Source organism: Zonotrichia albicollis, chromosome 1, assembly GCF_047830755.1.
Source record: "Zonotrichia albicollis isolate bZonAlb1 chromosome 1, bZonAlb1.hap1, whole genome shotgun sequence".
NCBI classification, from domain to species: Eukaryota; Metazoa; Chordata; class Aves; order Passeriformes; family Passerellidae; genus Zonotrichia; species Zonotrichia albicollis.
Genome location: NC_133819.1, coordinates 66931875 through 66957534, shown reverse-complemented (window position 1 = coordinate 66957534; position 25660 = coordinate 66931875). Strand labels below are relative to the sequence as shown.

At 44.5% G+C, this 25660-nt stretch overlaps 2 protein-coding genes across 9 annotated transcripts in view; one reads left to right on the top strand and one right to left on the bottom strand.

Annotated features, from left to right (window-relative positions):
- Positions 1–6887: 6887 nt before the first annotated feature.
- On the bottom strand, positions 6888–11067 carry LOC141729163 (uncharacterized). The gene is made up of 3 exons (XM_074541544.1): positions 10818–11067; positions 9166–9303; positions 6888–7852 (listed from the first exon to the last, which is right to left on the bottom strand). Exons 1-3 carry the CDS (start codon positions 11065–11067, stop codon positions 6888–6890), a joined length of 1353 nt encoding a protein of 450 aa, XP_074397645.1.
- HIVEP1 (HIVEP zinc finger 1) overlaps positions 7129–25660 on the top strand; it is a 130556-nt gene continuing 112024 nt past the window's right edge. For 4 of the 8 annotated variants that reach the window (XR_012580900.1, XM_074543640.1, XM_074543633.1 and 1 more), the window contains exons 1-2: positions 7129–7271; positions 11499–11645. Coding sequence is in view for 7 of the 8 variants with exons in the window: in XM_074543640.1 (XP_074399741.1) it covers positions 11606–11645 (40 nt within the window). In the remaining variant the exon portion in view is untranslated. Of the gene's footprint in view, positions 7272–7637; positions 7875–8028; positions 8187–8247; positions 8556–11498; positions 11646–25660 lie in introns of those variants that run through there. The other 4 variants (XM_074543583.1, XM_074543597.1, XM_074543575.1 and 1 more) reach the window with 4 other exon arrangements.

The following is a 25660-nucleotide window of genomic DNA, read 5'->3' as shown; positions in this document are numbered from 1 at the left end:
AAGGAGATAGTACACATGCTGAAATGATGCCTGTAAAACTTGATACAAGAACCCCTTAAGCACATGCTCTGGTTTTCTGAGAGTGCATTAGTGGGATTTAACAGACACACAAATTCTTTCCTGAAGATAGGCACAGGAAAAATTACTCCACAAAGGAAATGCCTCTCCTTAGAGGGACTCACAGCTGTGCTGTGCACTCTTCCCCCTCACTGCACTCTGGTGCCTGAAGCCTTTGGGGAGCTGAGCTGTTCTTCACAGGCTTGTCTCCTATCTGTGTCCAGCATCTGCCTCATGTGGCTTGGTTTTCTTTATCTCAACTGGCCTGGCCTCCAAACTGGATTTCTTCTGGACATGTAGAAAAACCCAGTATTTTTAAGAAGTGAGTGCACACCATTTTTGGGGTTTATGGGCTGACTGGCGGCTCCTCCTGTAGCATTTATATGGCAATAATATAATCTAAGTATTTTGAAGGAACCTTAACAATTTAAGCCACTGGAGTATTCAATATCTTAACTTCTGCTTTTTCTTGTGTTTCCATGAGCTTATCTGCAAGCTTAACAGTGCATCAGTGTCAGATTCTACTTTCCACAAATGTACTCACATTTAATTCACCAGAATGGTTGTTCCACAGTTTGGTCAAAATAATATATAAACCACATTTTTGTGACTTAAAAAAGGCCTTACCACTTGCTATAAAGACAAGGCTGGGGAATGATTCACCTCTGAAGGAAATAGTGTGCTGTTTCTGTTGTACCACTTTTTAAGCCAACAGACAAACAGCTTTGAGACCTGCTGCTGCACCCTAGAACATGTTTTGATGTTGCCTTTCAAGTGTTTAAACAGAAGATAGAGTCAGTTGTGAAATGTCTTACTCCTTTTTGATGAAAAGGAGCTTCAACTGGAATGTGATGAAGCCATGGCACAGCTTTCTGGAAGGGGTGCAATGTGCAGCTGGAGCTGAAGAAGTCGATGTGGAGGCTGCCAAGCCAGACTGGAGCAACAGCTCGGGTTAGGGGCAAACAGGAGTGGGTGTTGCAGCCATCAGCTGCCATCAGCTAATCCATGAAAAACCAAGCCCCAATTATTTCTGTCCTTACTGCAGTGAGAAGCCAGCCTTGACCCATGCTTCTTATTCATATCACTGTAGTTCTCCTTCATCTGTCTTTCCTCTGTCTTGTACGCTACGTGGGTAATTGTTTATCCGTGTGTGAAAATGGGTAAAGGATGCAGTCATACTGCTGTGATAGGACTTTTGGATAATGAGATCCATGGCTTTTACAGTGTTGGCCTTGTGAAATTTTGGGACAGCTGCAAGATTCCAAGTGCTGTGTTTTCAACTTGCATTTGTTTCCTACAGTGTGTTTTTAAAATTTTCTACACTCCTCAGCACTGGAGCTTGACCTTCTTAGCCTTACACGAAAAAGATTTATAAAATCACTGGCCACAACTAGAGAAAATTATTTTTCAGAAGACCCTGTAAACAGGGAAATTACATAGAACCACAATAATTCAAAGCAAAGCCATATGTTTAATTATTGTTGTAGCCATTTGAATTTAAGGATGACTGAACATCTTTAAATGATAGAGCATGTCTTACAAAGGTGAGCTGTGTGGTTTGTGATGCACTGCTGCAAATATTCTGTGTACTATTTGAATGCCACTTCACAGTTCTGAGGAACAAAAGGCTAAAGGAACTTGAAGATTTGTTGTTGATCTGTACCTAGTGATCTGCAATATGCCTACAAAGTAAACATTCCAGTCATCAAATAAATTTTAATATATTTGAGAATTTTCAATAGAATGGGGATTATTTTCTCCTTTGTGGATTTCTTCTCTTCATATCTGTACTGGGAAGGAGGCAAGGAAAAACATTTCCACAAAAAATAACTCTGTTTTGCTTATTTCCTTTTAACCCTGCAACCTTTGAGCTGCTAAGCTAACTTAACATGCTCAAAAAGTGATATTTAAAAGAACTCTCCCACACATGTCTGTGGCAAACAATACTAGAGGGCCACTGAATGGCAAAAATACTTGGGGAAGAAAGCATGGGTTGGAATGCTTTTTAATCATTCAGATATGTTAAAATGTTTGTGGTCAAACCTAGAGAAAAAGCATACCACTGGAGGCATCTTGGCAAGGTGCACTTGTGTTAAGTGCCTCATATGTCTCCTGTTTCTTTAACTGATAAAATAAAAGGCTTAGGAAAAAATGCTGGCAAGCCACACCATATTTAAATGAACAGTTCAGAACCCAGAGCTACTGAGAAAGAAAGATCAGAGTGAACTGGTGGGGCGAGGTAGAAAGGAGATGCAGTGGAAAATATGAGCAACTTCATGAAAAAGTTCAGAAACCTGTCTAACTAAGAAGCAAAAATACCAGGGTGAAAGGGAGTAAAAGGGCTGTGAAAGGGCAGAGCCTGGTGACCTATAGAGAAGCAGCTCTTTATGAGAAGACAGAAGCAACAATGGAAAGCCAAAAGCTCTGGGACTTGCTTTTCATGGGTACATCTACACTAACTTCAGAGCACCGGCCCAAGCTCAAACTTGCCTCATGTTTGGACACAAGACTCTGCTCAGGGCCTTGGGTGAGCTCCATCTCTGGGAGGAGGTGGGGAGTCTGTGCTGGCCCAGCCCTTTATATAACCCAAATGATATCATACCATGCACTTCAGATGAGCCTTTGCCTTCTCCCAAATCCTCCATTCCAGAGCTCATAATTCTGTGTGGCAATTATCTCCCTCCTATAAGCGCTTCATGTCACATCCCACAAAACCCTGCTGGATGTGTGGTGTGCTGAGTACGAGGCATTCACAGCTTGCCAGTGGTCCAGCCTGCTCCTTATCCTGCTAAGGGCAGGTCAGCAGCAGGGCCATACCATCTGCCCACCACTGGGGCTTCCTCTTGGACAAAAAGTGGTTCAACCAGTACAATTTTAATAATTTTTTGTTTTCCTCCTTAGACTTTGGCATGCCATCATAAATGGCTTGGCCAGACAGGAAGTGAGGCCAGCCAGGGAAGTGCTGCGGGTGCCTCCCTGTCTCTTGGCCTGTGCAGATGTCTCTGCAGGGAGGATGCTGCATGAGGTGTGGGCCCGGCACTGGTGTCACCAGGGCTGGCAGTACTGAAGGACAGCTCACAGGGACTCTGTCAGAAGGTGTACTTCTCTTTGGCTCCTTTGCTCTGTGGCTGGTCTCTTGCCTGATCTCTGTCCTGTGACCAGTCACATGAGGCCTCATGTGCTGGGAGGAAAGAAGGCTGATGTGAGGCTGTGGTGGTGGTGGTAAAAGTAGGGTTAAATTAGGATTTCTTCCCCTGCCTCCATGAGCTGTCCTATGATTACCCCTGGGGAAGTACCCCAGCAGCTGGGACTCTTCCAAAGAGGGAGAAGGACAAAAAGTCACCAAAAGAGATTTTAGCATGGCCTCTTAAACACAGGTATTCTTGTCTGAGATGCTCTGATATAATTAAGATGAACATGGTATAAATAAGTAGATATGGTATCAGTGATGTTGAAGTTCATTGAAATGTTTGGTTAATAATACCTGGAAAAAAGGTGAAGCTCTGTCAGTGAACTGTGCCCTATATCAGGTGATTAACCTGAAGCTGGACAGATTTGTACCTTTTCCTGGCCACATGACTACCAGTACCAGGTACCACCACACAGAGTTGCAGTGTATATGCATAAATAAAAAGGAAGATTGTGCCAAAATTCTTTGATGGAACAGTTTGCATTATTTAATGCCAGTTTCTCCAAATCAGAAAGAACTGAGCCCACTTATGGGACAATGAAAAGCAACCCATCCTCAGGACATCCTGAGAAGGGGGGAGATGAAGGATGTTGCCATGCAAAATGTCCCAACGAAGACCAGCTTCTTGTTTGGAGCTGCAGGCTGTGAGGAGCGGTGCATGACCAGGTCCCTGTGCTGTTGCCTTTGCCTAGCTCCAGGAAAGCGTCTGGCTGCTGCTGACAAGGGAGAGCTGTGAGTATCTGGGGTGACAGCTACTGCTACAGAAAAGGGGAAAATGACCTCTCCTCACATCAGCAGTTGCTGCCCTATCTCTCCAGCCCCGCTGCAGGAGTGGCAAGCCCTAGAAAAGCTCTAAGCACACGCTGGTACCAGGTAAGCCAAGATCCTCTGACTTTTATATGTAGTGCTCAATGAGAAGCCTCAGAGCATAAGCTAATAGACAGCAGTTCTTTTAGTGAAACCTTTATGTTAATTCAATACAGACTACTTATGGAATTTCCCTTCTCTGAGAAAATCTCAACTTCTATAGAGAACAGCACTCAGTCTTGTTCTTTTTCTTTTCAGAACTTCAGAAGTTCCCTTGAAAATTCCCCGAAGCCTTAATAATAATGATTCTCAGTTGCATGTCAGGATGTAATGTACAATGTAAAGTTTTCACATTTGACGCTCAGCATAGTTAAATTTACCACAGTGCTTCACATTCAATTTATCCCAAGAATTCTATCAAAATCACATACTGTTCAACTAGAGATTTATCATGGGGTGCTTAACAATGAATTATTCAAGACTACCTAATGTATCGTGGTTTCTTGAGAGCCTAATGTGTGTATGTGTATATATTTATACATAAAATATCTGTGAGCCATTACAGAAAACCAGTTTCTGAACGAGGTTTCAAGAGTAAAACTAGAGGATGTTTAAAAATAGGTGTCCTCCTGAAAATACAGCGGAGTTTTAGAGAGAAGAAAACCTCAATAATCTTCCCTGTTCAGCTATACACATATAGTCATTTAAAGAGGATCTATATCCTGCAGGACTCCTTTTAGGTGAAATTTTAAAAGTATCTAAATTCTGCAGTGAAGGTGGTGTGGGGGTTTTTTTCCCTATGTGCATATTGATGTGGTGTTTTAAATCTCACTGAAAAGTTTTAAAGAATTTCCCTCATTTGCAGGTTTGAGAAGATTACTCTGTGCCTCCTACTAGCAATCATCCATAGTATTTTTCCCAAAGTGCTTTACTGAGTGGGTAAGCACTTCCTTTTTACTGATGGAAAAACAGACAAAAAAAGATGAAGTGGTCTGCCTGGGATAAACAGCTTGGTATGCTGCCTTTTCAAAGCCCTTAGGATTGCATTTTTTACCTGGCCAGGGGGCAGCCTGCTGGAACGACACTGAACTGTGCTCAAGGCAGCCCTTTGGCCCTTAGCTGTGCTCGCTGGAGGGGAACAGGCTGAGGAGAGTCCCCAGCTCGCAGCTGCCTCTTTGGCTGCTTTTTCAGATGGCCCTGGAAATAACCCCAAGGGGCCAGACTTTCAGTTCTTGGTTTTGTCCTTTGACCCAAACTGACTTTGGGATGACTGGTTTTGTGTTCAGGGGAAGATCAGCTGCCACCATATGATACACATCCCTGAGGACCTGTCTCCTCTTTGACACCTCATTGAGTCTTTCTTGTTGAGACAGTTGTGCTTGAAGGGCACTTATTATATTCCTGTGCACATAGGTGTGGTGAGGGGGCTGGATTTTCACTCACGGGTGGGAGGAAGTTTGACTACTTCTAGCAGAAGGAACCTTTCCTGCAGGCTGCAGGGGGTTTGCTATGGTCTGATTTCAACTTTCAGGCTGGAGCATCTATTTTGAACTTACTCAGGTCCTTGTGAAAAGATGAGTGACCTAGAACTCCCTTTGGCACCAGCAGCAACTATGATGGCTCCTTCTTCCTAAGGCATCTTGTGAGGAAGGGCCAGTATCTGACACTTTCTCCTGATGACTGCTGATCACGATCTGAGGCTTTCAGACAATGAGTAGCAAAGAAGGATCTAGATGCCATGTGTCCCAGAGGCCTGCAGGACAGACTTCAAGGGACAGCTGAGCAGAACAAGTAGAGGCTCAGATCTAGCTTCAGAAGTTGCGTAGTCCTGACTGGTCAGACTTGGTACACTAATTTAAGCTTGTGACACCTGTAGGATCATATTCATGCTGATGTGTTTAAGATAACAGCAACTCAGTTCTTTAGCAAGTCAGAGTCCCAAGTCTAAAAGCCAGACAAAGGAAGAACAAGGCAAGGGGTGGGGGGGGACAGACAAGGGAGAAGACAAGCACTGTCTCTAACAACAAAGAATCATCATTTGCTTGTCCAATAGGAGCAGCAGAACACATTTCTCCTGAAAATACTCTTTGAGGGTCTGATTTTTCCATGAATCTCCAGCTCAGCGATGAATACTATCTCTTGCCCTAACCACCAGTTGCAAACTAGCCAGGGATTTCACTTGCAATTGCCTCCCGTGTTGCCTCTGGGCAGGACATAGGACAGGTTACCCACAGCAGAGAACCTGCCACCACTGTAAGCTGGAAGTGTTCTCAAGGTATAATTTAAGTGAACTCAAGAGGAAAAATAGCCCAGAGACAGCGCCTGTGGCCAAAAGCTCAGGCAGAAGTGGTGTCATGTCAGTCCCCAGCTATGCAGCAAGCTACTCTGCATCTTCCTGCCTTGGTTTCTCCCCTGTGAAATGGGGATTAAAATACTCATCTGTCTTACAAACATGATTAAATGTAGCTTGAAAGAACTCCCTGTAAAAACCTTGAAAATTCTTGAGAATGGTGGCCCTGTTTGCTTAAGCAGGTTCTGGTCCGGACACTGAACTCCGAAGGGAAGGACACAGCGGGGCCAAGGTGCTCACAGCTGAGCACACAGACTGCCAAGGGAGTGCAGGCACGGGAGGAGGGAGAACACGGAGGTGATGCAAGAAACATTTATTTGGGTTTGTTTGCTAAAGACATCATGTACTGGATTCAAAAGCAAAACCCGATTGAAAACCCGAGTGGCAATGAAAAGCTGCCAACACTGCTTTGTCGAGGAGTTTAGGTGACAAAAAAAAAAGAGAAAAAAAAAAAAAGAAAAAAAGAAAAGCCAAATTTCCCTCCTAAGGACGCAAAGCCCAGCCCGGGCCCCCTCGCCTTTTGGAGGGCGGCCCAGCGCTCTCTTGCCAGCGGTGCGGGAGAAGGGAGGGCAGCCCTGGGGCGGGCAGGGTGACCCGGCACGGAGAGCGCACACACACAGACACACACGTGTGCGCTATGCACACACACCCCCGCAGCTGATGCAGGAAACCAACCGCGGCAGCACAGCCCCCACCGGCAAAACCCGCGTCCCGGGCCAAAAAAGGGGCGCCGCGGCGGAGAGCACGACGCGCCTCCTCCTCGTATTTCCTCCCCCGCCCACTTCCAGCGGCGGAGGGGCTCGCTGCCGCCGCCGGCTGCCGCCCGGGATGGAAAGTTGTAGCCGCGGCGGGATGCGCGGCGCGGCGGTGAGTTTCCCCGGCGGCGCCGGGGCGCGGCGGGCCGGGCGGGCGGGGGCGCGGGGAAGCCCGTCCGGGCGGGCGGCAGGGAGGAACCTCCGGGATCTCCGCGTCAGCCCCGTCTCTCTGCGTGTCCGTCCGTGTGTGTGTGTGTGTGCGCGCCCGGCCGTGCCGGTGCCCCGGGGGCCGGGCCCTGCCAGGGGGGAGCGCGACGCGCACCGTGCAGCGCCCCGAGCGGCGGCGGCGGCGACGGCTTCGGCCGTCGAGGGGAGGCGCTGCCTCGTGCCGCACCGAGCGGGGACCCCCCCAGAGGAGACCACCGGGAGCCCGGCGGCCAGGTGCCCCCCTGCCTCGGGGCAGGAGCAGGGGCCGGGGCGGCGGCGCCCGGGCAGTCCCGCCGGTGAGAAGGAGGAGGAGGAGGAGGGGAAAGAAGAGGGGGAGGAGGCAGCGGGGCGGCGGCAGCAGCGGCGGCCCCCCGGCCGTGCCTCCCCCACCGGGCCGCGAGGAAACCCCCTCGGTGACCCCTCCTCCGACCCGGGGAGGGGGCGGGACCGGGAGACCCGGTGACGTCACTGCTCCGGCCGCGCTTCCTGCAATAGAAAGTGAGAGAAGGTAAAACACCCCCCGCCCCCCCGCGCTCCCCCCGACGGTGACCGGGGCGCCGGGGGGAGGGGCGGGGCGGGCCCGGCGGGGAACGCGGCTCTCCCCGAGGGGACCCCGGCGGATGCGCCGAGCCCGCCCGTCCTCCCTCCCTCCCCCGCCGGGCCCGCCCCGCCTCTCCCGCCTGCCAGGGGAGGCTCCCACTCCCCCGCCCCCCGTTCCCCCGCATTGTGTCCCCCCCCGTCCACCGCCCCACGGCCGAGGGGCAGGGCCGCGATGGGGGCTCCCGAGTGGGACGTGGGGGATGGTGCTCCCGGAGGAGGGGTCTGCTGCCGCGGGGGGCGGGCGCGGCCGGGGGCCGGGGGGCTGCGGAGCGGGGCCGTGCCGGGGGGCGGCGCCTTGGCCGGCCCGGGGGGACGGTGCATGGAGGAGGGGTGGGTGCCGCTGCCGGGCTCTGTGTGTGCGTGTGCGTGTGTGTGCGGGCGCGGTGGCGGCTGTGGCGGCGGCGGCGCTGGGTCATGTTTGTGTTTGAGGTTGTCAAGTGAAGGAGGCTCCCGGCCCCCCCGCTCCCCCCGCTCTTTCTCCCTCCCTCCCTCTCTCTCCCTCCCGCCGCCGCCGCCGCCGCCGCGCAGGGGTCGCCGCGCTCCCCGCCGCTGCCGCCGCCATCAGCCGCCGCGCCGGCCCCTCCGCCAGGTTTGCAGCGGGCCCCGCGGGGGGCGGGAGGGGGCTCGGGAGGCGCTGCGGGGACGAGGGTGCGGGGCGGGACGGCCGCCCCCCGCCGCCCCCCTCGGCGTGGAGCTGCGGCAGCCACAACACAATGTGTCCTCTGCCGGCGGCGGGGGGGGACGGGCGGGCGGGGACGGGGAGGACCGCAGGCCCCGATCCCCCCCTCAGCCCACCGCGCTCCGCCGCGGCCCCTCCAGGACGCGCGGGGACTCCGCGCTCCGGCTGCGCCCGCGCTACCCCCGGGGGTGCCGGTGCGCCCCGGCTCCCGGTGGGCTTGTCCGGGCGTCCCCCCCTCCGCCCCGGGTCTGCAGCCGGGGTTTCGGGCGCACTGGGAGGCGCGGAGCCCCGGCCCGGCTCCTGTCGGCCCCGCCGCCGTCCCCGCTGGGTGCCGGGCCGCTGCCGCCCCCCGTCCCTCTGTCCCCCTTCCCCCCCACCCCCCCGCGGCATGTGTGCAGCGCTTTGTTCGGTGCGGCGTTGCAGAGGGGTTTTCCCAGGCTCCTCCCTCTTTATTCATTCATGGATTTTTTGCCTCCCTCCCTTCCCCTTCCCTTCCCCTCGCAGTCCCGCTCGCACATACCCGCGGCTCCCCGGGCCCCGCGGTGGGCTGCCTCCCGCCTCGCTCCCCCATTTTTGGGTGGGTACGGGGGGATGTGACCGCTGCGATCGCAAAGGCCCGTTTCTCCCTCTCCCCCCCTTTTTTTTTTTTTTTTTTCTCCTTGCTCAAGCGAGAGAGGGAATGACTTTTGGCGTGGGTCCTGCCCGGTGTTTCCGCCGTGTCTCTCACACGGCCATCTCTTCCCCGAAGGAGAGGGTCCTGCTGGCGAGCGGGGAAGCTTGGTGGCATTGAAGCGTCAGTGGGATGTCATTTGTGCTGCAGGGAAGCGTCGGGAAGGGGCTCCCGATTTACGGAGACACCGGGGGATTTCAAACTCTCGCTCCGAATAACTTGTGTAAAGAAGTGGCGGTGTTTATTAGCGTCTTTAAAAACCTCAGCCCAGCCCCAGGGACTTTCCCAGTCGAGCCGGAGGAAAGGTGGGGACTGGGGCTCAGGGAGTGCTGGTCGCTTCAAGCCATCCAGCCACTTTTCTCCATTTCCAGTTCGTGCCTAAGACCTGGAAAATGGACCTGTTACCATAAGGTTTTATTTAATTTCTAAATATTTCTATTACGCTTGCAGATAAACTGGTATGAGTTAACAGCTTGACAGACACTGTGCTCTGTTTCGGATTTTTTCCGTCTTTTTCCTTCAATGTGCGGTAATACCCTAGTGAAGAATCATTTAGTCAGAATAACATTTTCCAGCTTTCCTTTATGTCAGTTGCAGTAATTTTTTTCTCCTGTTTGGGTCTTTTTGTGCAGCAACAGACAAAAGAAACATTAAAAATTAATGATTATATTCCTTAACAGTATGTAGACTGAAGGGGTGGTTGCAAGTAGTCTATTTTAATTGGGTTTGAATTAAATTTTCTCAAAATTTAGTTGCCTTGAAAAACAATGTAAGTGCCCCTAAATTAATACTTACAACAAATGCTAAGAACTCTACATCCTTCCTGCTTCAAACAGCTGTCCTTAATCAATTTGCCTTTATTAGGAGCCATTCCAAAGTTCATACAGTTAAAAAAAATTCTAATGTTTACTAAAAAGGAAAATTTGTTAACATGAAGTAGAATTATTTTTAAAAGAGCAGAAACTTGTTATTTTAAAATTTTGTTTAGATGGAAGAGTGTAATTGCACCAGTTATTTTCTTCTTTAGGTTCTTGTGTGTAGGTAGTTTTCCATAGGTCTTTGAGAGATTTCACATCCTGTATCAGAAAGTGAACAAAATGCTCATTGAACTGTTAGCAATTCCTAAGAATGCTTGAAAAGTAAGAAAGTGCAGGTAGGTCAAGAGCTAGTGTAATCCTCGGCTGTACACTGATATTTCAGCAGAAATATCCCATGGGGAATTCTTCCAAATTTACATGCTGCCTGTAAGGATTCTGTAGGTAATGTTACAAATCGGACGATGCTTTGTGTGCTTGCCCTCCCCTCTGTACTTCCCCCACCCGAAGCTGAAGATGTGTATCTGAAAGCCAGATGCCAAATTTTGTTTAACTTTTTGGATTTATTTGCATGAGACGAGGGTTGCTGGAAGATGTTTTCTGGCTAGAAAACAGCTGACAAATGTGGAAAAGTGTTTTCGTTTTCTCATGCTTCCTGAGTAATCCTAAAAGGAGTTTCAGCCTCACGTGGTTCTCCTAAGGTACTGGAACGCTTGCCTCCATAGGACCTGTTGAGGAATCCGTTCCGTGCAGGTTGTGCAGCCGCCCTGGGAGCTGCAGGTTCAGCTCCGGGTGGCGGGAGCCCGGGGCAAGAGGCCGGGAAGCGGTGCCGACGCTTTGCACAACAAAGGGCACCAGGATCTGTGGCCCTGCCAGGGGACGGGGACACAGCGGGAGCGCGGGACTCAGCTGGAAGACCCCCGACTCTGGCACGCATAAGTCTGGGATCAGTAGCAGACTTAAAAGTAGCAGCCCAGGGGATCCTTGAGGATCCCTCCTCTGAGACACCAGCTTGGGCTGTTACTCTGTTCTTGCACGGTGAAGAAATTACTTAAAGGGACCAGGGGTCTGTGACTCTGCTGTGGGAAACGTGGGTTGAAGCCGGCAAGGAAATCTTGTGTGTGAGAGTGGAGGGAGCCAAGCCTGCTGTGAAGAGAATTCGGTCTCAGCAGTTAACTCTGGTGGTCGGAGTGTGACTGCCAGGGTGGCTCCTGGGCTGTCAGACAGGAAAGTTCCCTTAGCAAATCATAGGTGCAGAAATATTTCTTGCTAATTTCCATAGTCATTTGAGGATGAAAGGGATCAGATAGGTATCTTTGTTTTTCTTATTGATGCCTACCTCTCATAACTTTCTCTCTGTTTTTTTAGCATACGGATTAACTGGGCCCTTTGACAAGTTTATGGAGCTGCCATCTCTCTGCTTGCTGTACTTTCCGTTTCTGAGAGGAGAAAGTGGTGCATGAGATTAGAGGAAAATGCCTCGGACAAAGCAAATACATCCCAGAAATCTGAGAGGTATGTAGCTCTCAGTTGAGAAGGAAAAGCTCTTGGGAAACTCGGTTGCAGTTTCAATTACGAGGTTAAAGGAATATGTATTTAAGAAATTGGTTTTGTTCCAAAAGTAACTTGTAAGCAAGTTTTAGGTGTTGTCTGTGAGACCGCTCTAATTTTCACAGAGAAATAACTGGAACATGTCCTTAATCCTCCAGTCTGTGTGCTTGACAGCAGTCTTGATATTCTCCTGCTTACAGCAATAGCCAGCATGAACTTTGAAAATGCTAAGGAAGAAGCAGTTTCCTTATCAGAGAATTTACGGTTGAAATACAGCGGGAGGTGGGAAATGGGTGTGACATGGCAGAACTTGACGTCCTGCAGCCGGTAGTTGTTCTTCTTTAATAGTTGTCAGTTTAGCTTGCTTTTGAGGGGATCAAAACCTCCTCCCATGCATGGCTTCTCACTATTTATCTATTACCTGTCACCCATGCTACCTTGAGCACTGCTAGGTTTGACCTTGGTCTCCTTGCTCTCCTGCCTTTGCACAGCCACATGGTAGCTTGGCTGTAAGGGGCAAGCAGGTGAGAAAGCTTCACTGCAAACTGGCAAGCTTACATGTCCTGGCGTTTCCTAGAACAAAATCCCAGTGCAATTTCCCAATCCCATGTGAATGTGAAGAATCTGATCCTATGATATTTGTTACTGCCTTGGTAGAAGTGGCCCTAGAGGAATTAAATGAGAGGAAAAATGCAGGTCGGTTGAAGAGCAGACATCCATGCTGAGGGTGATACACGCTTCCATCCCCGCCCTTTTGCCCAGCTCTTGGAAGAACATGCTTCCACCTGCACCCTTACATGTAGCTGGCTGTCATCGGCTTTTTTCAGGTTAATTTTACAGTTGCAGTATGGAAGCATGCCTTCAGAGGAAAAAAGCCATTACAAATCCACAAGCATCAACATAAAGCTTTAGGGGCAGGAACAGCATTTGATTCTGGTTTAACTTTTTTATGTCAAAACACAGCAAACATTCTCATGTGTCTCTGTTAGTTTACAGTTGAGAGTCTCTCAAGGGCTTGTGCATACAGCTGTATCTGGGACCTCGTGTTTGCAGACTGTTGTCATTGCTACCACGAACAGTCTCTGCTGGAGGAGACATTTTTGCAGTGTCTTTATTCAGGAAGTGCTGAGTAGCATTTTGCTATGATGGATAAACCTCTCTCACAGATCAGGAATTTTACATTTCTCCTTCTTACAGAATGTGAAGTAATAAGTCAGAGCTGAGTCTTCAATATTGCTGCTTAGCAAGTTGCTGACATAACTGAGCTTATGTTTTCTGATCAAATATGAGACTGATCTAATTTTAGTACTCTGATATCTACTCTTGTGTTGCTTGAAACTTAATAGAAGTTAAATCTATTGTAAAGCTCTCTATTCACTTAAATAAATAATCTAATTAAACTCTTTAATTGTGTAAGAAATTAGTTGCCTTTTTTCCTTGCATAATTTCTCCAGTCATTTAGCTTTTACCAACCCAGTTACAGCAGTTTTCATCAGTTCCTATTTTTCTACAACTAATTGAGTTCTTGAATGAATTGAGATGGGTTAAATGTTGGGAAGGGAAATAGCAGTGTATACAGCAAGCCCATAGTTAGAAATTGTGTTGGAACAGCTCAATGATTGTCAAAACTACACAGGTAGCTGTAAACTTCAACACCTTGTGAGCAGATACTGCTACTGTCATGGGTTGTTAGAGGTGAAGTTATTTGAAAAATCAGTTTACTTCTCATTAGTTGTACACAATTTCCATTTCTAGTCTAGATAATGAAGAAAACTTTCTTTAGTCTCCTTATCAGTCCCTGAGAGCATTGCAGAAAATACTTGCTTTGAACTCTCAGTTTGTGCTGGAACTTGGGGAAACTGAAAGGTTTCACAGGTCTGTTTTCTGACAGCTTATTTGTGCATATGCAAAGTTAGACACATCTTAAATTGATGCTATTAACTAACCATTAAAACTTTAAAAAAAGGATGGTTTAGCATGTGGTTTAATCCATGGTAATTGGTATTGATGACAACTAAGTGTGCAAAAACGCATAAATGTATATGGTTGAAGGTGAAACTCAGCAACCTTGGCAATTAAAACAATATGTTCTGTAACATTTGAAAGACAAAGGTGTAACATTAAGTAACCTGTGTTTTTACAGGTTTTTAGGTTAAAAGCTATTTTTACATTGTCTAAACCTGATTGTCACCTTTTGTACTATGTACAAAGAACACTCCATGGCCTTACCTGGCTTCTCCTTCCCTGCTGCCAGCTCCTCTCATTGCCCCATAGCAATCAAGTTGCCAACAGCTTTAACTAGACTTGCTCAGAGCCCATCAATGTTTAACTTTTTTGGAGATCACTGTAGAACAACCCTTGAGACTCTCTCTCTGCTGTTGTGCATTAGATGAGTTATTTGGGTTGCACTTGCAGTCCAAATCAGCCTGGAGAATAAATAACCACGTTCAAGAACCTAAAGTATTTTCCCTTAAAAAAAACCCCAACACAATCCTTTTCTCCCTTCCTGCCAAGAAAACACACAGGAGAAAAACCACCATAGAGATCCCCCCCACACACTCCCATTAGTTAATTTGAGGTTTGCTGCAATGTAGGAATAAGTTTTGAAGGTTTTAATATTGGCTGTGTTTACCGTAAGCAACCTTATTGTCTGGGGAAAATAAAGTAACATTGTTTAATATAGAGAGCTAAATTTAAGATTTTGTTAGGAAACCTTAAGGCTCTTTGTTTTCTGTTGTGGCTTGGTTTTGCTCATTTTGTATATTCTGTGAAATCTGACAGCCTTTGGCAGAAAAGCAGCTGCCCTAAAGTGTTAGGATCAGTGAAGATCCTTATATTCTGAAGATTTTGCTGTCTGCTTATAGATGATTGAATATAGTGCTATACTGACCTGATTTTACCACAGGAAAAGAAACCTATATAAGCAAGATGGGGTATGGGAGACATTATTTTGCAAATAAAAATGAATTAATTAGTTGACCATTTGTTTTCATGAGTGTATTAGTGTCATGGCTTTGACACCTGTTTGCATCTGAAAGATGTTGAATCTGAAGGTAGCAATAAGGCATGTGCTGTGCTGCCCTTGTTTCATTAGGCTGTTTTGTCAAATCAGCTTTCCCTGCTCCTCACTGCAAATGCCTCCCTAATGTGAAACACGTTGCCATCACCAGTGGGCTGCTTTGGTAAGGGGAGTCATACAGTGTCAGGCTGAGTCTCCTGACCAACTCATAAGTCGTTGTCATCCCCAGCAGTGGGGCTGAGTGGCTAAAATTTGAGAGAAATTACAGTTTTCTATGTCTCAAAGAAAGATGTGGATTGGGTGCATGGAAGTTCTGGGGAGTGTTTAGTGGTTTCAGAGGTGAAGGCCAAAGGTATGGGTGGGAAAAGCCTGGTATGGGTTGTCCATTAGTGATGTGACTGGAGCTGAGTTCATAAGCAGGTTTTCCTGATGTTGTCCTAGTCTTTTAAATATTAAGGGTGTGTATTGTGTTGCTAATCAAAAGCATGATTCCTCCTTCAGAAAACAAAAAGGGCAATATTTGCAAAAGAGGAAAATACCTGTCTTGCTCAGAGACCCAGAGGTCTCATTTTCTTATTTTTCTTTACTGTTTTAGCTCACTAAAACTAACAAAAAGACTCCTTTGCATGTGGCTGCACTCTGTATTTACATGGCCAATTGATCCACACATGTAACAAAACATTTCACGGAATCTGTAATGTATTCCCAGAAGTACAGTTACATTAGAGAATCATGCTTTTAGCAGGGCTGAGTGGGCTTGGTTTGTTGTCAGATGGTTGTGAGGATATAGAAGGAAAAACGGCTCATGTTTTTGTTTACTTAGAAGTACCCAATTGCAGAGTTTAAAATGAAAAGTTTTGTTATGTGTACCCTGTTTAGCACAGTGCTGTGATTCACCAAAACAAAACTGCAACAAATATTTTGAATTTTGTCTCTTTCTTGATAAGCTTTCTGTTATTTTTTCAGAAGACAAGTTGTTGCTGTTTTTCCTTCTCAATCAAGTATTTCTCTTTGGAAACAATGGCAGACAGGCCCATAATGTTCAACAGCCGCTTCCAAATCTTCTAGTGCTTTGCATTTGATAAGGAAATGCAAGTATAATATGAGTAACTTTGCTGAATAGGTTGATAGCTTTGCAGTAATCTAAAACTCATGCTTAAGTTTGCTGGAAAGCTGTGTATGTAATGGCTTTAAAATGTCCAGAAGAGCTGGGCATCTTCTCCTTCTCAAGTGTGAGTTAACAAAGTCTCTCTGTGTTGTTTTAAGATTGTAATGTGCTTTTATTGCTGAAATAGGTCTATGTTGAAAGCTGACAGATTGATATTCCTTATTAGTGTTGGTTTTGTAGTCTAAGTTATGAATAGATTTGTGTGCTGTACTTTATTCATGATTTCCATCAAATGCCTTAATAAAAATATTGAGCTTTCTCAAGGCTTGCTTCTAGAATTTGTGCTTGCTTGAGTCAAAAGAAGTGTAAAAGCACACTTGACTTTTGGGTCTTTGTATTGTTTCTGAGACAAAAGTGATGCCCTAATGTAGGATGTTCCAGAGGGGCTGCTGGTGCAGTATTAGTACACCAGAAGTGCTGGTGGCCTGCACTTTGTAGCTTACTTGTGGGCATCTGTAAAGGTGTTGCATATGTGTCTTGCCTAAGTTTCTGGAGCAAGAGTGAGACACAGGTGGAACAAGAAGAGTTTTGGCTTGATGACTTTGCTACAGAAAATATCTCGTGATTTGGCAGCAGTTTTTGTTTCTGTATGTCAGATAGTTTTATACAATTTCTTCTACAAGCCAAGTCTGTGCTGCAGACATCTCTCATGAAGGTAGAGAAAATGCATGGCTCTCTTGATTTATCACCCACTGGAGTACCAGCAGATCCACCTGTAATGCCATGAATAGACAGATCTCCTGTTGACCACAGAAGTACTCTCTTCCTGTCTTCCTGTGTGTCTTGAGTTTCTCTCTTGGGATGTGGAAGGATAATGTTTCTTTTTTTGCTTTTTTTTTGTTTTACTGGTTAAAGGTGCAGGATCTTTAGTCTGTGTTTTATGGTGTGTATGGTCTAGCATCTTGCAAATTAGATATCAGTGTGCCTGCAGACCTTAAATTTTATTGTAATGTGAATGATGTCTAAATGAATAAACTGTCCCACATACTCCATGGTGTAGGAAAGGCTATGTTTAAAGCTGCAATTTGCCACCTTTTCCAATCACCTCTATTGTTTCTGTCTCATTGTGCCATGTTCCGAAATGTGATCTTGTGTTTTCAGCAGGGTGTAAACCTATTCACTGCCAGGGTGATTGGGATTGTTTGTCAGTACCTACAGTTGATGGACAAAGGCCTGTTGAGAGTGGATTGCAAAAGGGCAGGGAACAGTAGGGTGGGTAACACTGGTCACTGTTGCCTTGAGACAGCTCTATTGAATTTCTGCATCTACCAGTGAGTTTCTTGTGTTGAGACTGAGAGATTCTGTTACACCAAACCTTTGCAGCCACCCACTAATGGTGAGTGCTGCACTTTGCCTTGAGATAACCAGGCACAAGTTCTGAGTTTATGCAACAACAGTTGTTTGACTATAGTGACAGTTTGGTGCAAAATACTGCAAAAGTGCAAGGTACATAAAAAAAAAAAATCAAAGACTAGGTGATCTAAGCTGAAGATCAAAATTAGCCAGCAATTTTGGCATATCTTTTAATCTCTCTATGCCTACAGTTTTCTGCTGTAAACTGAAGATACCAGTTCCACATCAGCTTTTAATGACTCAGAAAATGAAGTTGTTGGTGTTGTGAAGCAGACACTTGGTGGCTAAATAACGGAAAAGATGATGAAGAAACTGGTAGTAAACAGAGCCAAGCAGTGAGCACAGCTCAGTTTGCAACTGGCTTCGTTTGCATAAACACCCTTGCTTTTGGCATCCTCCAACTTCTTGCTGCTTCACCTCACAGTCTTAACATTTAGAAGGTATTCTTAAAGCTTACTTCCTAGCTTCTGAAATACCAAACTAAAAGCCCAAGGCATTCCACCATATCTAACCACAAAGTTTTTCTGTGAGTCATCAGCGTTTTAGGACCTCAAACTGCAGCACAGGTTTCTGTTGTGTGAGTTGGGCAGCCTGTGCTGGTGTGCCTGTGCTGGACCTGGCACAGCACTCTGGAGAAAGGAATCTCTCCCATCAGTGAGTGTTCCTCATCATGTGTCAGAGTTTCACACTGTTGCCGAGAAAGCCCCTGAAGCCAGGAGGGAATACTCACTGGCAGGAAAGGTCTCTAGAGAGGAACTCCTTTAATGTCATTTTCCAGTTGGTTTTGAGCCTGGTGTAAGCCATTGCTGCTGGAAGAGGAGGTGGTGTAGTGGTCCTGCCTCCTGCCCACCTCAGATGCTTGTTGCCCTTCTCACTTGTCCATTTGCTGGCCCCACCATGGAAGTAGTGGCACCCAGAGCGAGTTATGCCAGCATCATCTGGGTTGGCTTTTTGGGCTGGGTTGGTTGTTCCCTGATGCTGTACACCCTTGCTGGAGCTGGTGGCAGTGACAGACAGGGAGAGACAGTGCAGAGGCAGGAGTTGCCCTGAGCCTCTTGAACTCATGGTGAAACTATGTTGTAAGCCTCTATTTGCCATCTGTGAGCAGCAGGCTTTTTTAAGCTTCTTTAATTGCCCAAAAGCAGGTCTAGATTTTCATGAGGATAACAAAAGGTGTGTTCCCTGTTTCTGCTTTCTTTGCTTTGCTTTCCAGAACCCTCCTTCTACTGACGAATTTCCAAACACAAGTAATGCAGGTTCTTAATGGATGACTTTAGGAATTCTATTGTACTGGTAAGCCAGCAGGAAACTGAACTGGTCTCAGCTGACACCTTAATGAAAAATAAAATAAAACACTGTCTCTAAAATTTGGCATAGAACTTTCATTTAGAATGAAAAAAATCAGCTGAGATTTATCAAATTAATAAGGAGGCCCAGAAAACTAAACTTGATTGTAGCTGGCACTGATAGCTCTGAATATGTATAGATTTTTGCATATTCATGCTAAATATTGGGAAAAGAGAACTGGAATAATACAAAGAGAATCTGCTGCATATAAGACCATGGTGAAAATAGGTGCTCTCAGAGGGAGTTAAAATAACACGAAGGAGGAAGATGTAAGAATGGTATTCCAGCTAACAGGATTGCAAAGAAATACCTGCTAGAATGTTGATAAAAAATAAAAGAATGGAGGAAGGAGCTTAGTTCTGCTCTTTTGCTTTCAGGAAACAAGAAATTGTATTTTTATGGAATAGAAAACCATTATAATTGCAGTTAGATACTGGTCTTGAGCTGGAAAGAGATGGTCAAGGGTAATGTCAAAAAAATTGAATTCCTATGGAAACAAAAAAGTAGCAGTGAACTGGGTCTTGAAAGCTATGTGTAAGCTAGTTTAGATTTCTTTCAGAATTCAGTGAAATGGAAACAGTGCGCATCTTTAAATCTGCATCACCTTTACATCTGTATCTTCTTTATTGCTAATTGAGCGTGGAGTAAGAAATGCTACAGAATTTGACATTTGCTGAAGCACAAACTCCAGCGTGTTAGGAAGGTCATGAAGAAAATGGTAGCTGTGGAAAGAGAAACAAAAAGTAAGATTTCAGCAGTTGTTCTTGCAAGTATTTCTATAACAGCCGGCAGTTGACCTTGGGATGAAACTACGACCAGTCTTTTTAGACCGAAAACAATTACATTTTCTAAGAACCAAGCTTTCTTATGGGCATTTAGGAGAAATGGCTTTTTGTTCAGTTTTCTGGGGTTTAAATTTAAATCTTCGCATCTCAGAATCCATATTTGGGTTGCTGTGTGTATGTAAGGTAACCTTAAATGGCAGGAGGGTGTGTGTGTGTTTGTGTGCAAAAAAACCAAACCAAACAAATGAAAAACCCAACAGCCGCCACTAATATGTAACCATCTGAAAGAAACATGTAAATAGCAAAATTCCAGAGAACCTTGGTTAAGAGAGCCTTCTTGCAGATTTATGGTCAGCTACACTTTAAATGGCTGTTTTGAAAAAGGCAAAGGCTTGTGGTCTGGTGTTTTCACAATTGACTTTTTAGGGCTTCAGAACTGTGTAAGTTTGTCTGTTGACTCCTGTCAGTATTTTCAAACTTTGAAGTCTTCAGTCCACTGGGCTTTGCAGTTGTGGTAGTGTTACTGCCATGTCTTATATCCAGCCCAATAAACTATCCAAGAACATTGTTACCATTTAAAAATACTTGTTCTAATTAATTTGGCTTAATAAAAATTCCAGAGGAATAAGCAACAAATAATAAATAATAAAGCTAACGTTACTATGATTGAATGGGCTTGTGTTCCAAGTACTTGCCTGCTGCTCCAGGTGAGGATTCTTATCTGTGGAAAGAAGTCCCAGTGTTTAGCTGGGCAGACAGGCATGCAGGACCTTGGGCAGGGAGCTCAGTAACACAATTGCCTGTATGTTAGGTGGGAGCATCTGTTTGACCTAACCCTTTGCAAAATTGTTGAGAAGATGAGAACTGGTTTTTTGCTAACCACAATCAGTTGCTACCTTCAAAACAATCACTCAGAGCCCACCTTAATGTATTCAGGAAACTTTGCAAAAGACTGTTTTGAGAATTATCTTGTTCTGTTTTGGTTTTTAATGCAGGAATTGTTCCCCTTCGTGGTGTGTATTCTGAGTTTCTTCTTACAATCAGATATTTTGATTTCAAATTGCAAACTGCTGTAAATATTTATGCTGTAAAACATAAAGGAGACTTCCTAGAACCACACATTTTTAGAGAGCTGGTTATACCAGTACAGAGTTCCTAGGCTGGTTCATTCTTTGGTATGTTGGACTTCTGTGTTAAGCATTTTAGTTCAGAAATGGCTTATGAGATTATGGAGAGAGAAACTGGGGCTCTTAGTTGGAAAAGTAAGATTTTCCTTGCTGTGTTAAAACAGATGAATAAAGTGGACTTTAGGTTTCCAAATCACATGTGTTGGGCAAAGTGCAGTCTTTCCTACCACTTGTTGAAATGTATCATAACTCAGAATATTTACATGGAGAGGAAGAAGGGGAGAAAACATGATGGCAGATTTCTGGAGCCTTCAGTAAAGCATTTATGAGGGAAGTAGGGAAGCTCTAGTTCAGTAGGTGAGGCAGTGCTGTTTGTTTTTAAATAAAAGCTTTATAAATGCCTTTAAAGCTTCTCTCAGAATGAGGCTGCTCAGAGACTGTGATGGCTTAGCAATTCCTGTACGACCTTCAGTGGAGGGCTGAAGAAGAAATATCTTTGTCAGGATCCACAGGTTTTGAAAAGCAGAAGGAGGATTTTGCTAGGGCAAAGTTGAAAAAGTATCTGTAATTGAAAATTTAATCTTTATCATATGCTTGTGGCCAGTCCAGTAAACTGGACATAACATCTTTGATTACCAACAGAAAGTAGAGAATGCATGTTCATATTTTAAATACCCATGAACTTTCTTCCTGCTGAATTCCTGTGTGTTTTAAAGATAAGTTCTCAGCAAGTGCCCTTTGTAAATTCCAGGATAGACCTCCTGAGCTAAAACTGGGAAAGGTTTGGAATGAGCTGCAGGGAGGAAAAGCAGCAGTTCAGCAGGAGCCCTTGGTGTAGTGTCGCTACAAAACAACTGTGTGTGTGTTCCTAGTTACCTATGAAATATGTGGCTTACTCCCTGCCAGCAGTGGTAGTCATGGAATATCCAGAGCACACCGCATGATTTCCTCTGATTTTTGGCCTAATTTTGGGGGCTGGGAAGTAGGGTAAGTTAATATTAAATGGCATTGTTTTTAACTACTGAGCTCTGTTAAGTCAGATGGGAGATTGCAGGCTTGTTCTTACCCTAAAGGTTGCAATGCAGGCAGAATACAGAGCCAGGTAAAAGAAAAAAAGTGTATGGAAGTGGCACTTAAAATATAATTGCTGTGGTGGTTTTGTTTTCCATTATTGTAAGGAATCTCTAGCCACCTTGCTTTTTGAAGTGAAGTGTATGTCTCATACTCAGTAGATGTATGGATTTTACCTTCCTCCCTGCTTTAGGATTTCTTACAGAAATAAGTATTTCTGTCACAGGTCCATGGAGAAAACACAAGTGTTTCAAATACTGTATTAGTATAATTTTATTAAAAAAATACCAATATATCCAAGTGTTCCTGTAATTCTCCACTGTCAAGAGGCAGAGCAAGATATGTACATGGCATAGTTTAATGCCTGGAATTGTAAAAGAGTGTAAGGGCAGTGCTTTTGTGGCCAAGAGGCAGATTAGGAACTATGAAAGTACTAAACTTTATTGCAAGAATGATTTAGTCATTTTCAAACATATCTTTATGTAGTTCACAATGAGGACTTGCTGCTTTTTTCTCAAGTATTGCATATATTTGTTAGAAGGTGTGATAGTACCCTTTTTTGTGTTAACAGTTTATGGAACATTTAATTTTGTCTTCCCCTGTTTTTCTTTTTTCTTTATTTTAAACAACATACATTTCTGTGACAATAAAATATTACATATATTTTAGAACACTGCCTACATGTGCTATATCCAGATGTATGCATCCGTTAGCATGTTCAGAATAGTGTTTTCCTTACGTGCTTTTTTTCCTTTTCTTTCTTAAAATTCTGAAATGGTGATGTAACTTTTGGAGATATCAGGAGAAATTGCTGTTCTCATACCAGATGGTTTTCCTTTTGTCAGACTTATGAAATGCAATTGGTCCTTATTGCCCTTTCAGCAAGGTCTGGTACCAGAATTGCTGCAGAACCTGGCTGCCATTCCTGTTCATGTACATGAAATCCATTGCTGCAGTGGAAGAAAGCATACCAGTTGGTCTTGTTTGGCTCTAAAATGTGGGTCTGCTTCTCTGTTGAAAGGGTCAATCTTCTCTCCCTTAGACCCATTAATTGGCTAGAATCCTATCCTAGAGTGAGAGGGCATCACACACAGTTGGGGCACATACCAGAGCTTGTGGGACATTTTCATAGGCACCTAGGTGGGATGTGGGCTTGGCAAAAAACACATTTTAAACACATTTTAATTATTAATGTTTCCCCAGTATCTTATGGCTGACTTTTATCATGCCTTTTCAAAAATAAATAAAGAGCATATTCTCCTTTAAGAATTTATTTTTTTAACAGCTTCTTTTTTTCTTCTTCTTCTGTGCTTTTTTTCTTTTCTATGATTTTGCCTGCTAATGTAAGTATGACAAACAGTCTAATGGGCATCTAGGAAACAGAAAAATTCATAGTGTGATCTTATTCCTGCCAGATTTTTCCTTCTGTTTCAAAACCTGAAAAACCTATGGTAGTGAGAACATCTCACACATTTCAGTTTTCTCCTTGAACAAAGTTGTAGATAAAAAAAAAAAATCCAGTTAAAGCATGGTCTTCAGGAGTAACATCTGTCTAGTGCTTTGAAAAAGCAGAACAAGAAGTTGGCTGTGGAGAAGCCAAGTTTGAAGGATGGGATACCTGTATGTAACGTGCTTGGGAAGCAAGGACAAGTAATGGATTTTCAGTATATCTGAAAACTTACCCCATTATTTTAGGCAGTGTTTCTACAAACAGTGTCTCCAAGATGAAAGAGAAAGTGTGCATATGGCTGCATTTCTCATAGATCTGTATAAACCCATCTAGGACTGCTTGAAAGTGCAAAAAAAAAAAAAACCCAAACGGGTTAATATTGGAATATTTTCCCAACTTTTACAGTAATTTTAGTTCTTTTGTTCTTTTTTGGGAAAGGGGAAGGAGAGGGTGATTGGCAGAGCAGTTCTCTCTGTTTTCCCATTTGTAGGAGATTGACATTCTAGCAGCTTTTCTTTTGAATGTTCAATGTCCATGCTTTCGCAAAGCATGGATGAAATTTTCCAGTAGATCTCTGTAGTCAAAGGAAGCATGAGTGTGCCAAGCAGGCTGATGTGCCCCACATGCCTGGCAGACTCTTTTCTTGTGTCACTTTGTAGCCTCAGGGGTAAAGGTAGATTGAAGCCATTAGAATATATTTTCCTGTAGACCTTAGTGTTGCCTGCAGTCAAGTGGTAAAATATTATAGATGCTGCTTGTGAATTTCTCATTTTCAGTCTGACTGCAAAATCAATTTGCACAGCATGGCCAGTGATGGTCCTAGCTCACCAGCATTGGCCTTCTGTAGTTGGATGTATTAATTTATAAAAACTGTTAAAAAGTACTTGCAAACGGTGAGAATCTGAATATTAATTTCATACAAGTGGGAACTATTGGCCTGAAAAGGATGTAGTGGTCAGTGTTTTCCAGAGCTGAAAGTTTCTGGCTAACCACGTAGTTCTGCAAGGGCATTCCGAAATATGAAATATTTTAAAATCTTAGGAGGAAAAGGGAAAGAGGAGACAAAGCCTGGTGTTAAGATAGCAGAAAAGGGTGAATGCAAATGCACATTTATGTAGTGGTTACCTGCAAGTAAATTGCTGTCTCACATTTCTAGGAAACATTGTCCTAAAATGTGTCTCTTGAGCCAATGTTGTAAGTAATCAGCTTTTTTCTCCAAGAGCCTTTAAAAACACAATTTTGGCAACAGTAACTAAGGCGGTATTTTACAGAAGAGCCCCCAGTAAATGGAAAGCAAGCTGGTAATCAGTTTTGATTAACGGATCTGCATTCTGTTATTTAAATGTTTATATCCTGATTAGCATTTAGGCTGTATTTAAATATGCAATTTTATTTTAGCAAAATATGAGGCATGGAGAATGGAGATTATCTTTCAGATGCTAAATGCTGGGGATGTAAGGTGAAGAATGTGCACTTGTAAAGTGATATTGGTGTGACTGATATTTTCACTTCCATTGTGGGATTATGGAGTTTCATAATCAGATATGACTAAAGGAAGAAATGTTTGTGTCATTTAAGTTACAAAACTAAGTTTTAAATTGAGTATGGAGACTTTTTGTTCATGAACTAAATTTCTCCTGCTCCTCATTTTGTTAAACACAAAGCAAGTTGAGCTGGTACAAAAGTTTGTAAGTTTTTTCTCTATTATTTTAAGAATTGCCAAACTATGATAGCATCTGATCATCTAAATCTGCATTCCCATTGCTTCATATACGCGTAGAGAATAGTTCTTTCTGTTGCTCATAATGTGTTTTTTTCCATGCCAAAGCACTGATTCTGATGACAGTTGTTAGCTACCAGAGATGGTGGTTTGCTTTGCCAAATCACTTCAACTGCAAAGCTGGTGCTTTGTGTCCAAAGGAGCATGCACATCTTTCTGGGTTAAAGAAGATCTCAACTTTGTGAAAAACTGCCTGATTCAACAGAAAGGTTGGCCTGCCACGTAAGCATGCCATAAAAAACGAGCATCTGACAGCTCTGTGGCTTGAAATAGTAGATCTGACACAGGCATATGGAAAATTCATGCAACAGGGATACTGTATCAAAACAATTTCTGTAGAAAGGCAAAACGGAATCCTTTCCCTCCCTTCCTCCCCTCCTTTGCTTTCTCGTGACTCTGTTTTATGTTGTTTGCTTCTTACCCTTTGCCTTTTAAATGATGCCTCTTTAAAAACTGACATCTTGCACAAGGATTGAGCTGTTTGCAAAGAAATTTTAGGTAGAGTGATTTAACTTTGATAGGCGATATTCACACAGGGATAACATCAGGAAGGTGGGACACTTCTGAAAAGCCATGGCTCCTCTTCCTCTTAATGTGACTACCTGAAAGGAAAGACAATATACTGTGCTCATGAGTTGGACAGAGAATTCCTGCATAGGATGATTTGACTCTTCCTTCTTCCAAAGCAAACTCTGTATCCTTTCTGTACCTTCTGATGACACAAACCTTTTCTCCCCTCCACCTGCTGTATTTCGGTTGCATTAGGTTTGATACCCTCTGCAAGGTTTCGTATAGTCTTCTACCTGGGCTTGTAGAGCAAAGACTTCTGTTTACACAGAAGGACTTCTGTTGTTGAGCTGGCAGAGGTTTTGAGGACTG

Bases quoted from the DNA above. Each gene is read 5' to 3' on its own strand.
- LOC141729163 (XM_074541544.1), bottom strand. From the start codon at position 11,067: ATGCGTGCCAGAGTCGGGGGTCTTCCAGCTGAGTCCCGCGCTCCCGCT. The intron at 9,304-10,817 runs GTGAGGCTGAAA...CGCTTGAGCAAG, and splicing joins CAGTACCTTAGGAGAACCAC to GAGAAAAAAAAAAAAAAAAA. The intron at 7,853-9,165 runs GTATGTGCGAGC...TTTCTATTGCAG, and splicing joins CGGGGCCCGGGGAGCCGCGG to GAAGCGCGGCCGGAGCAGTG.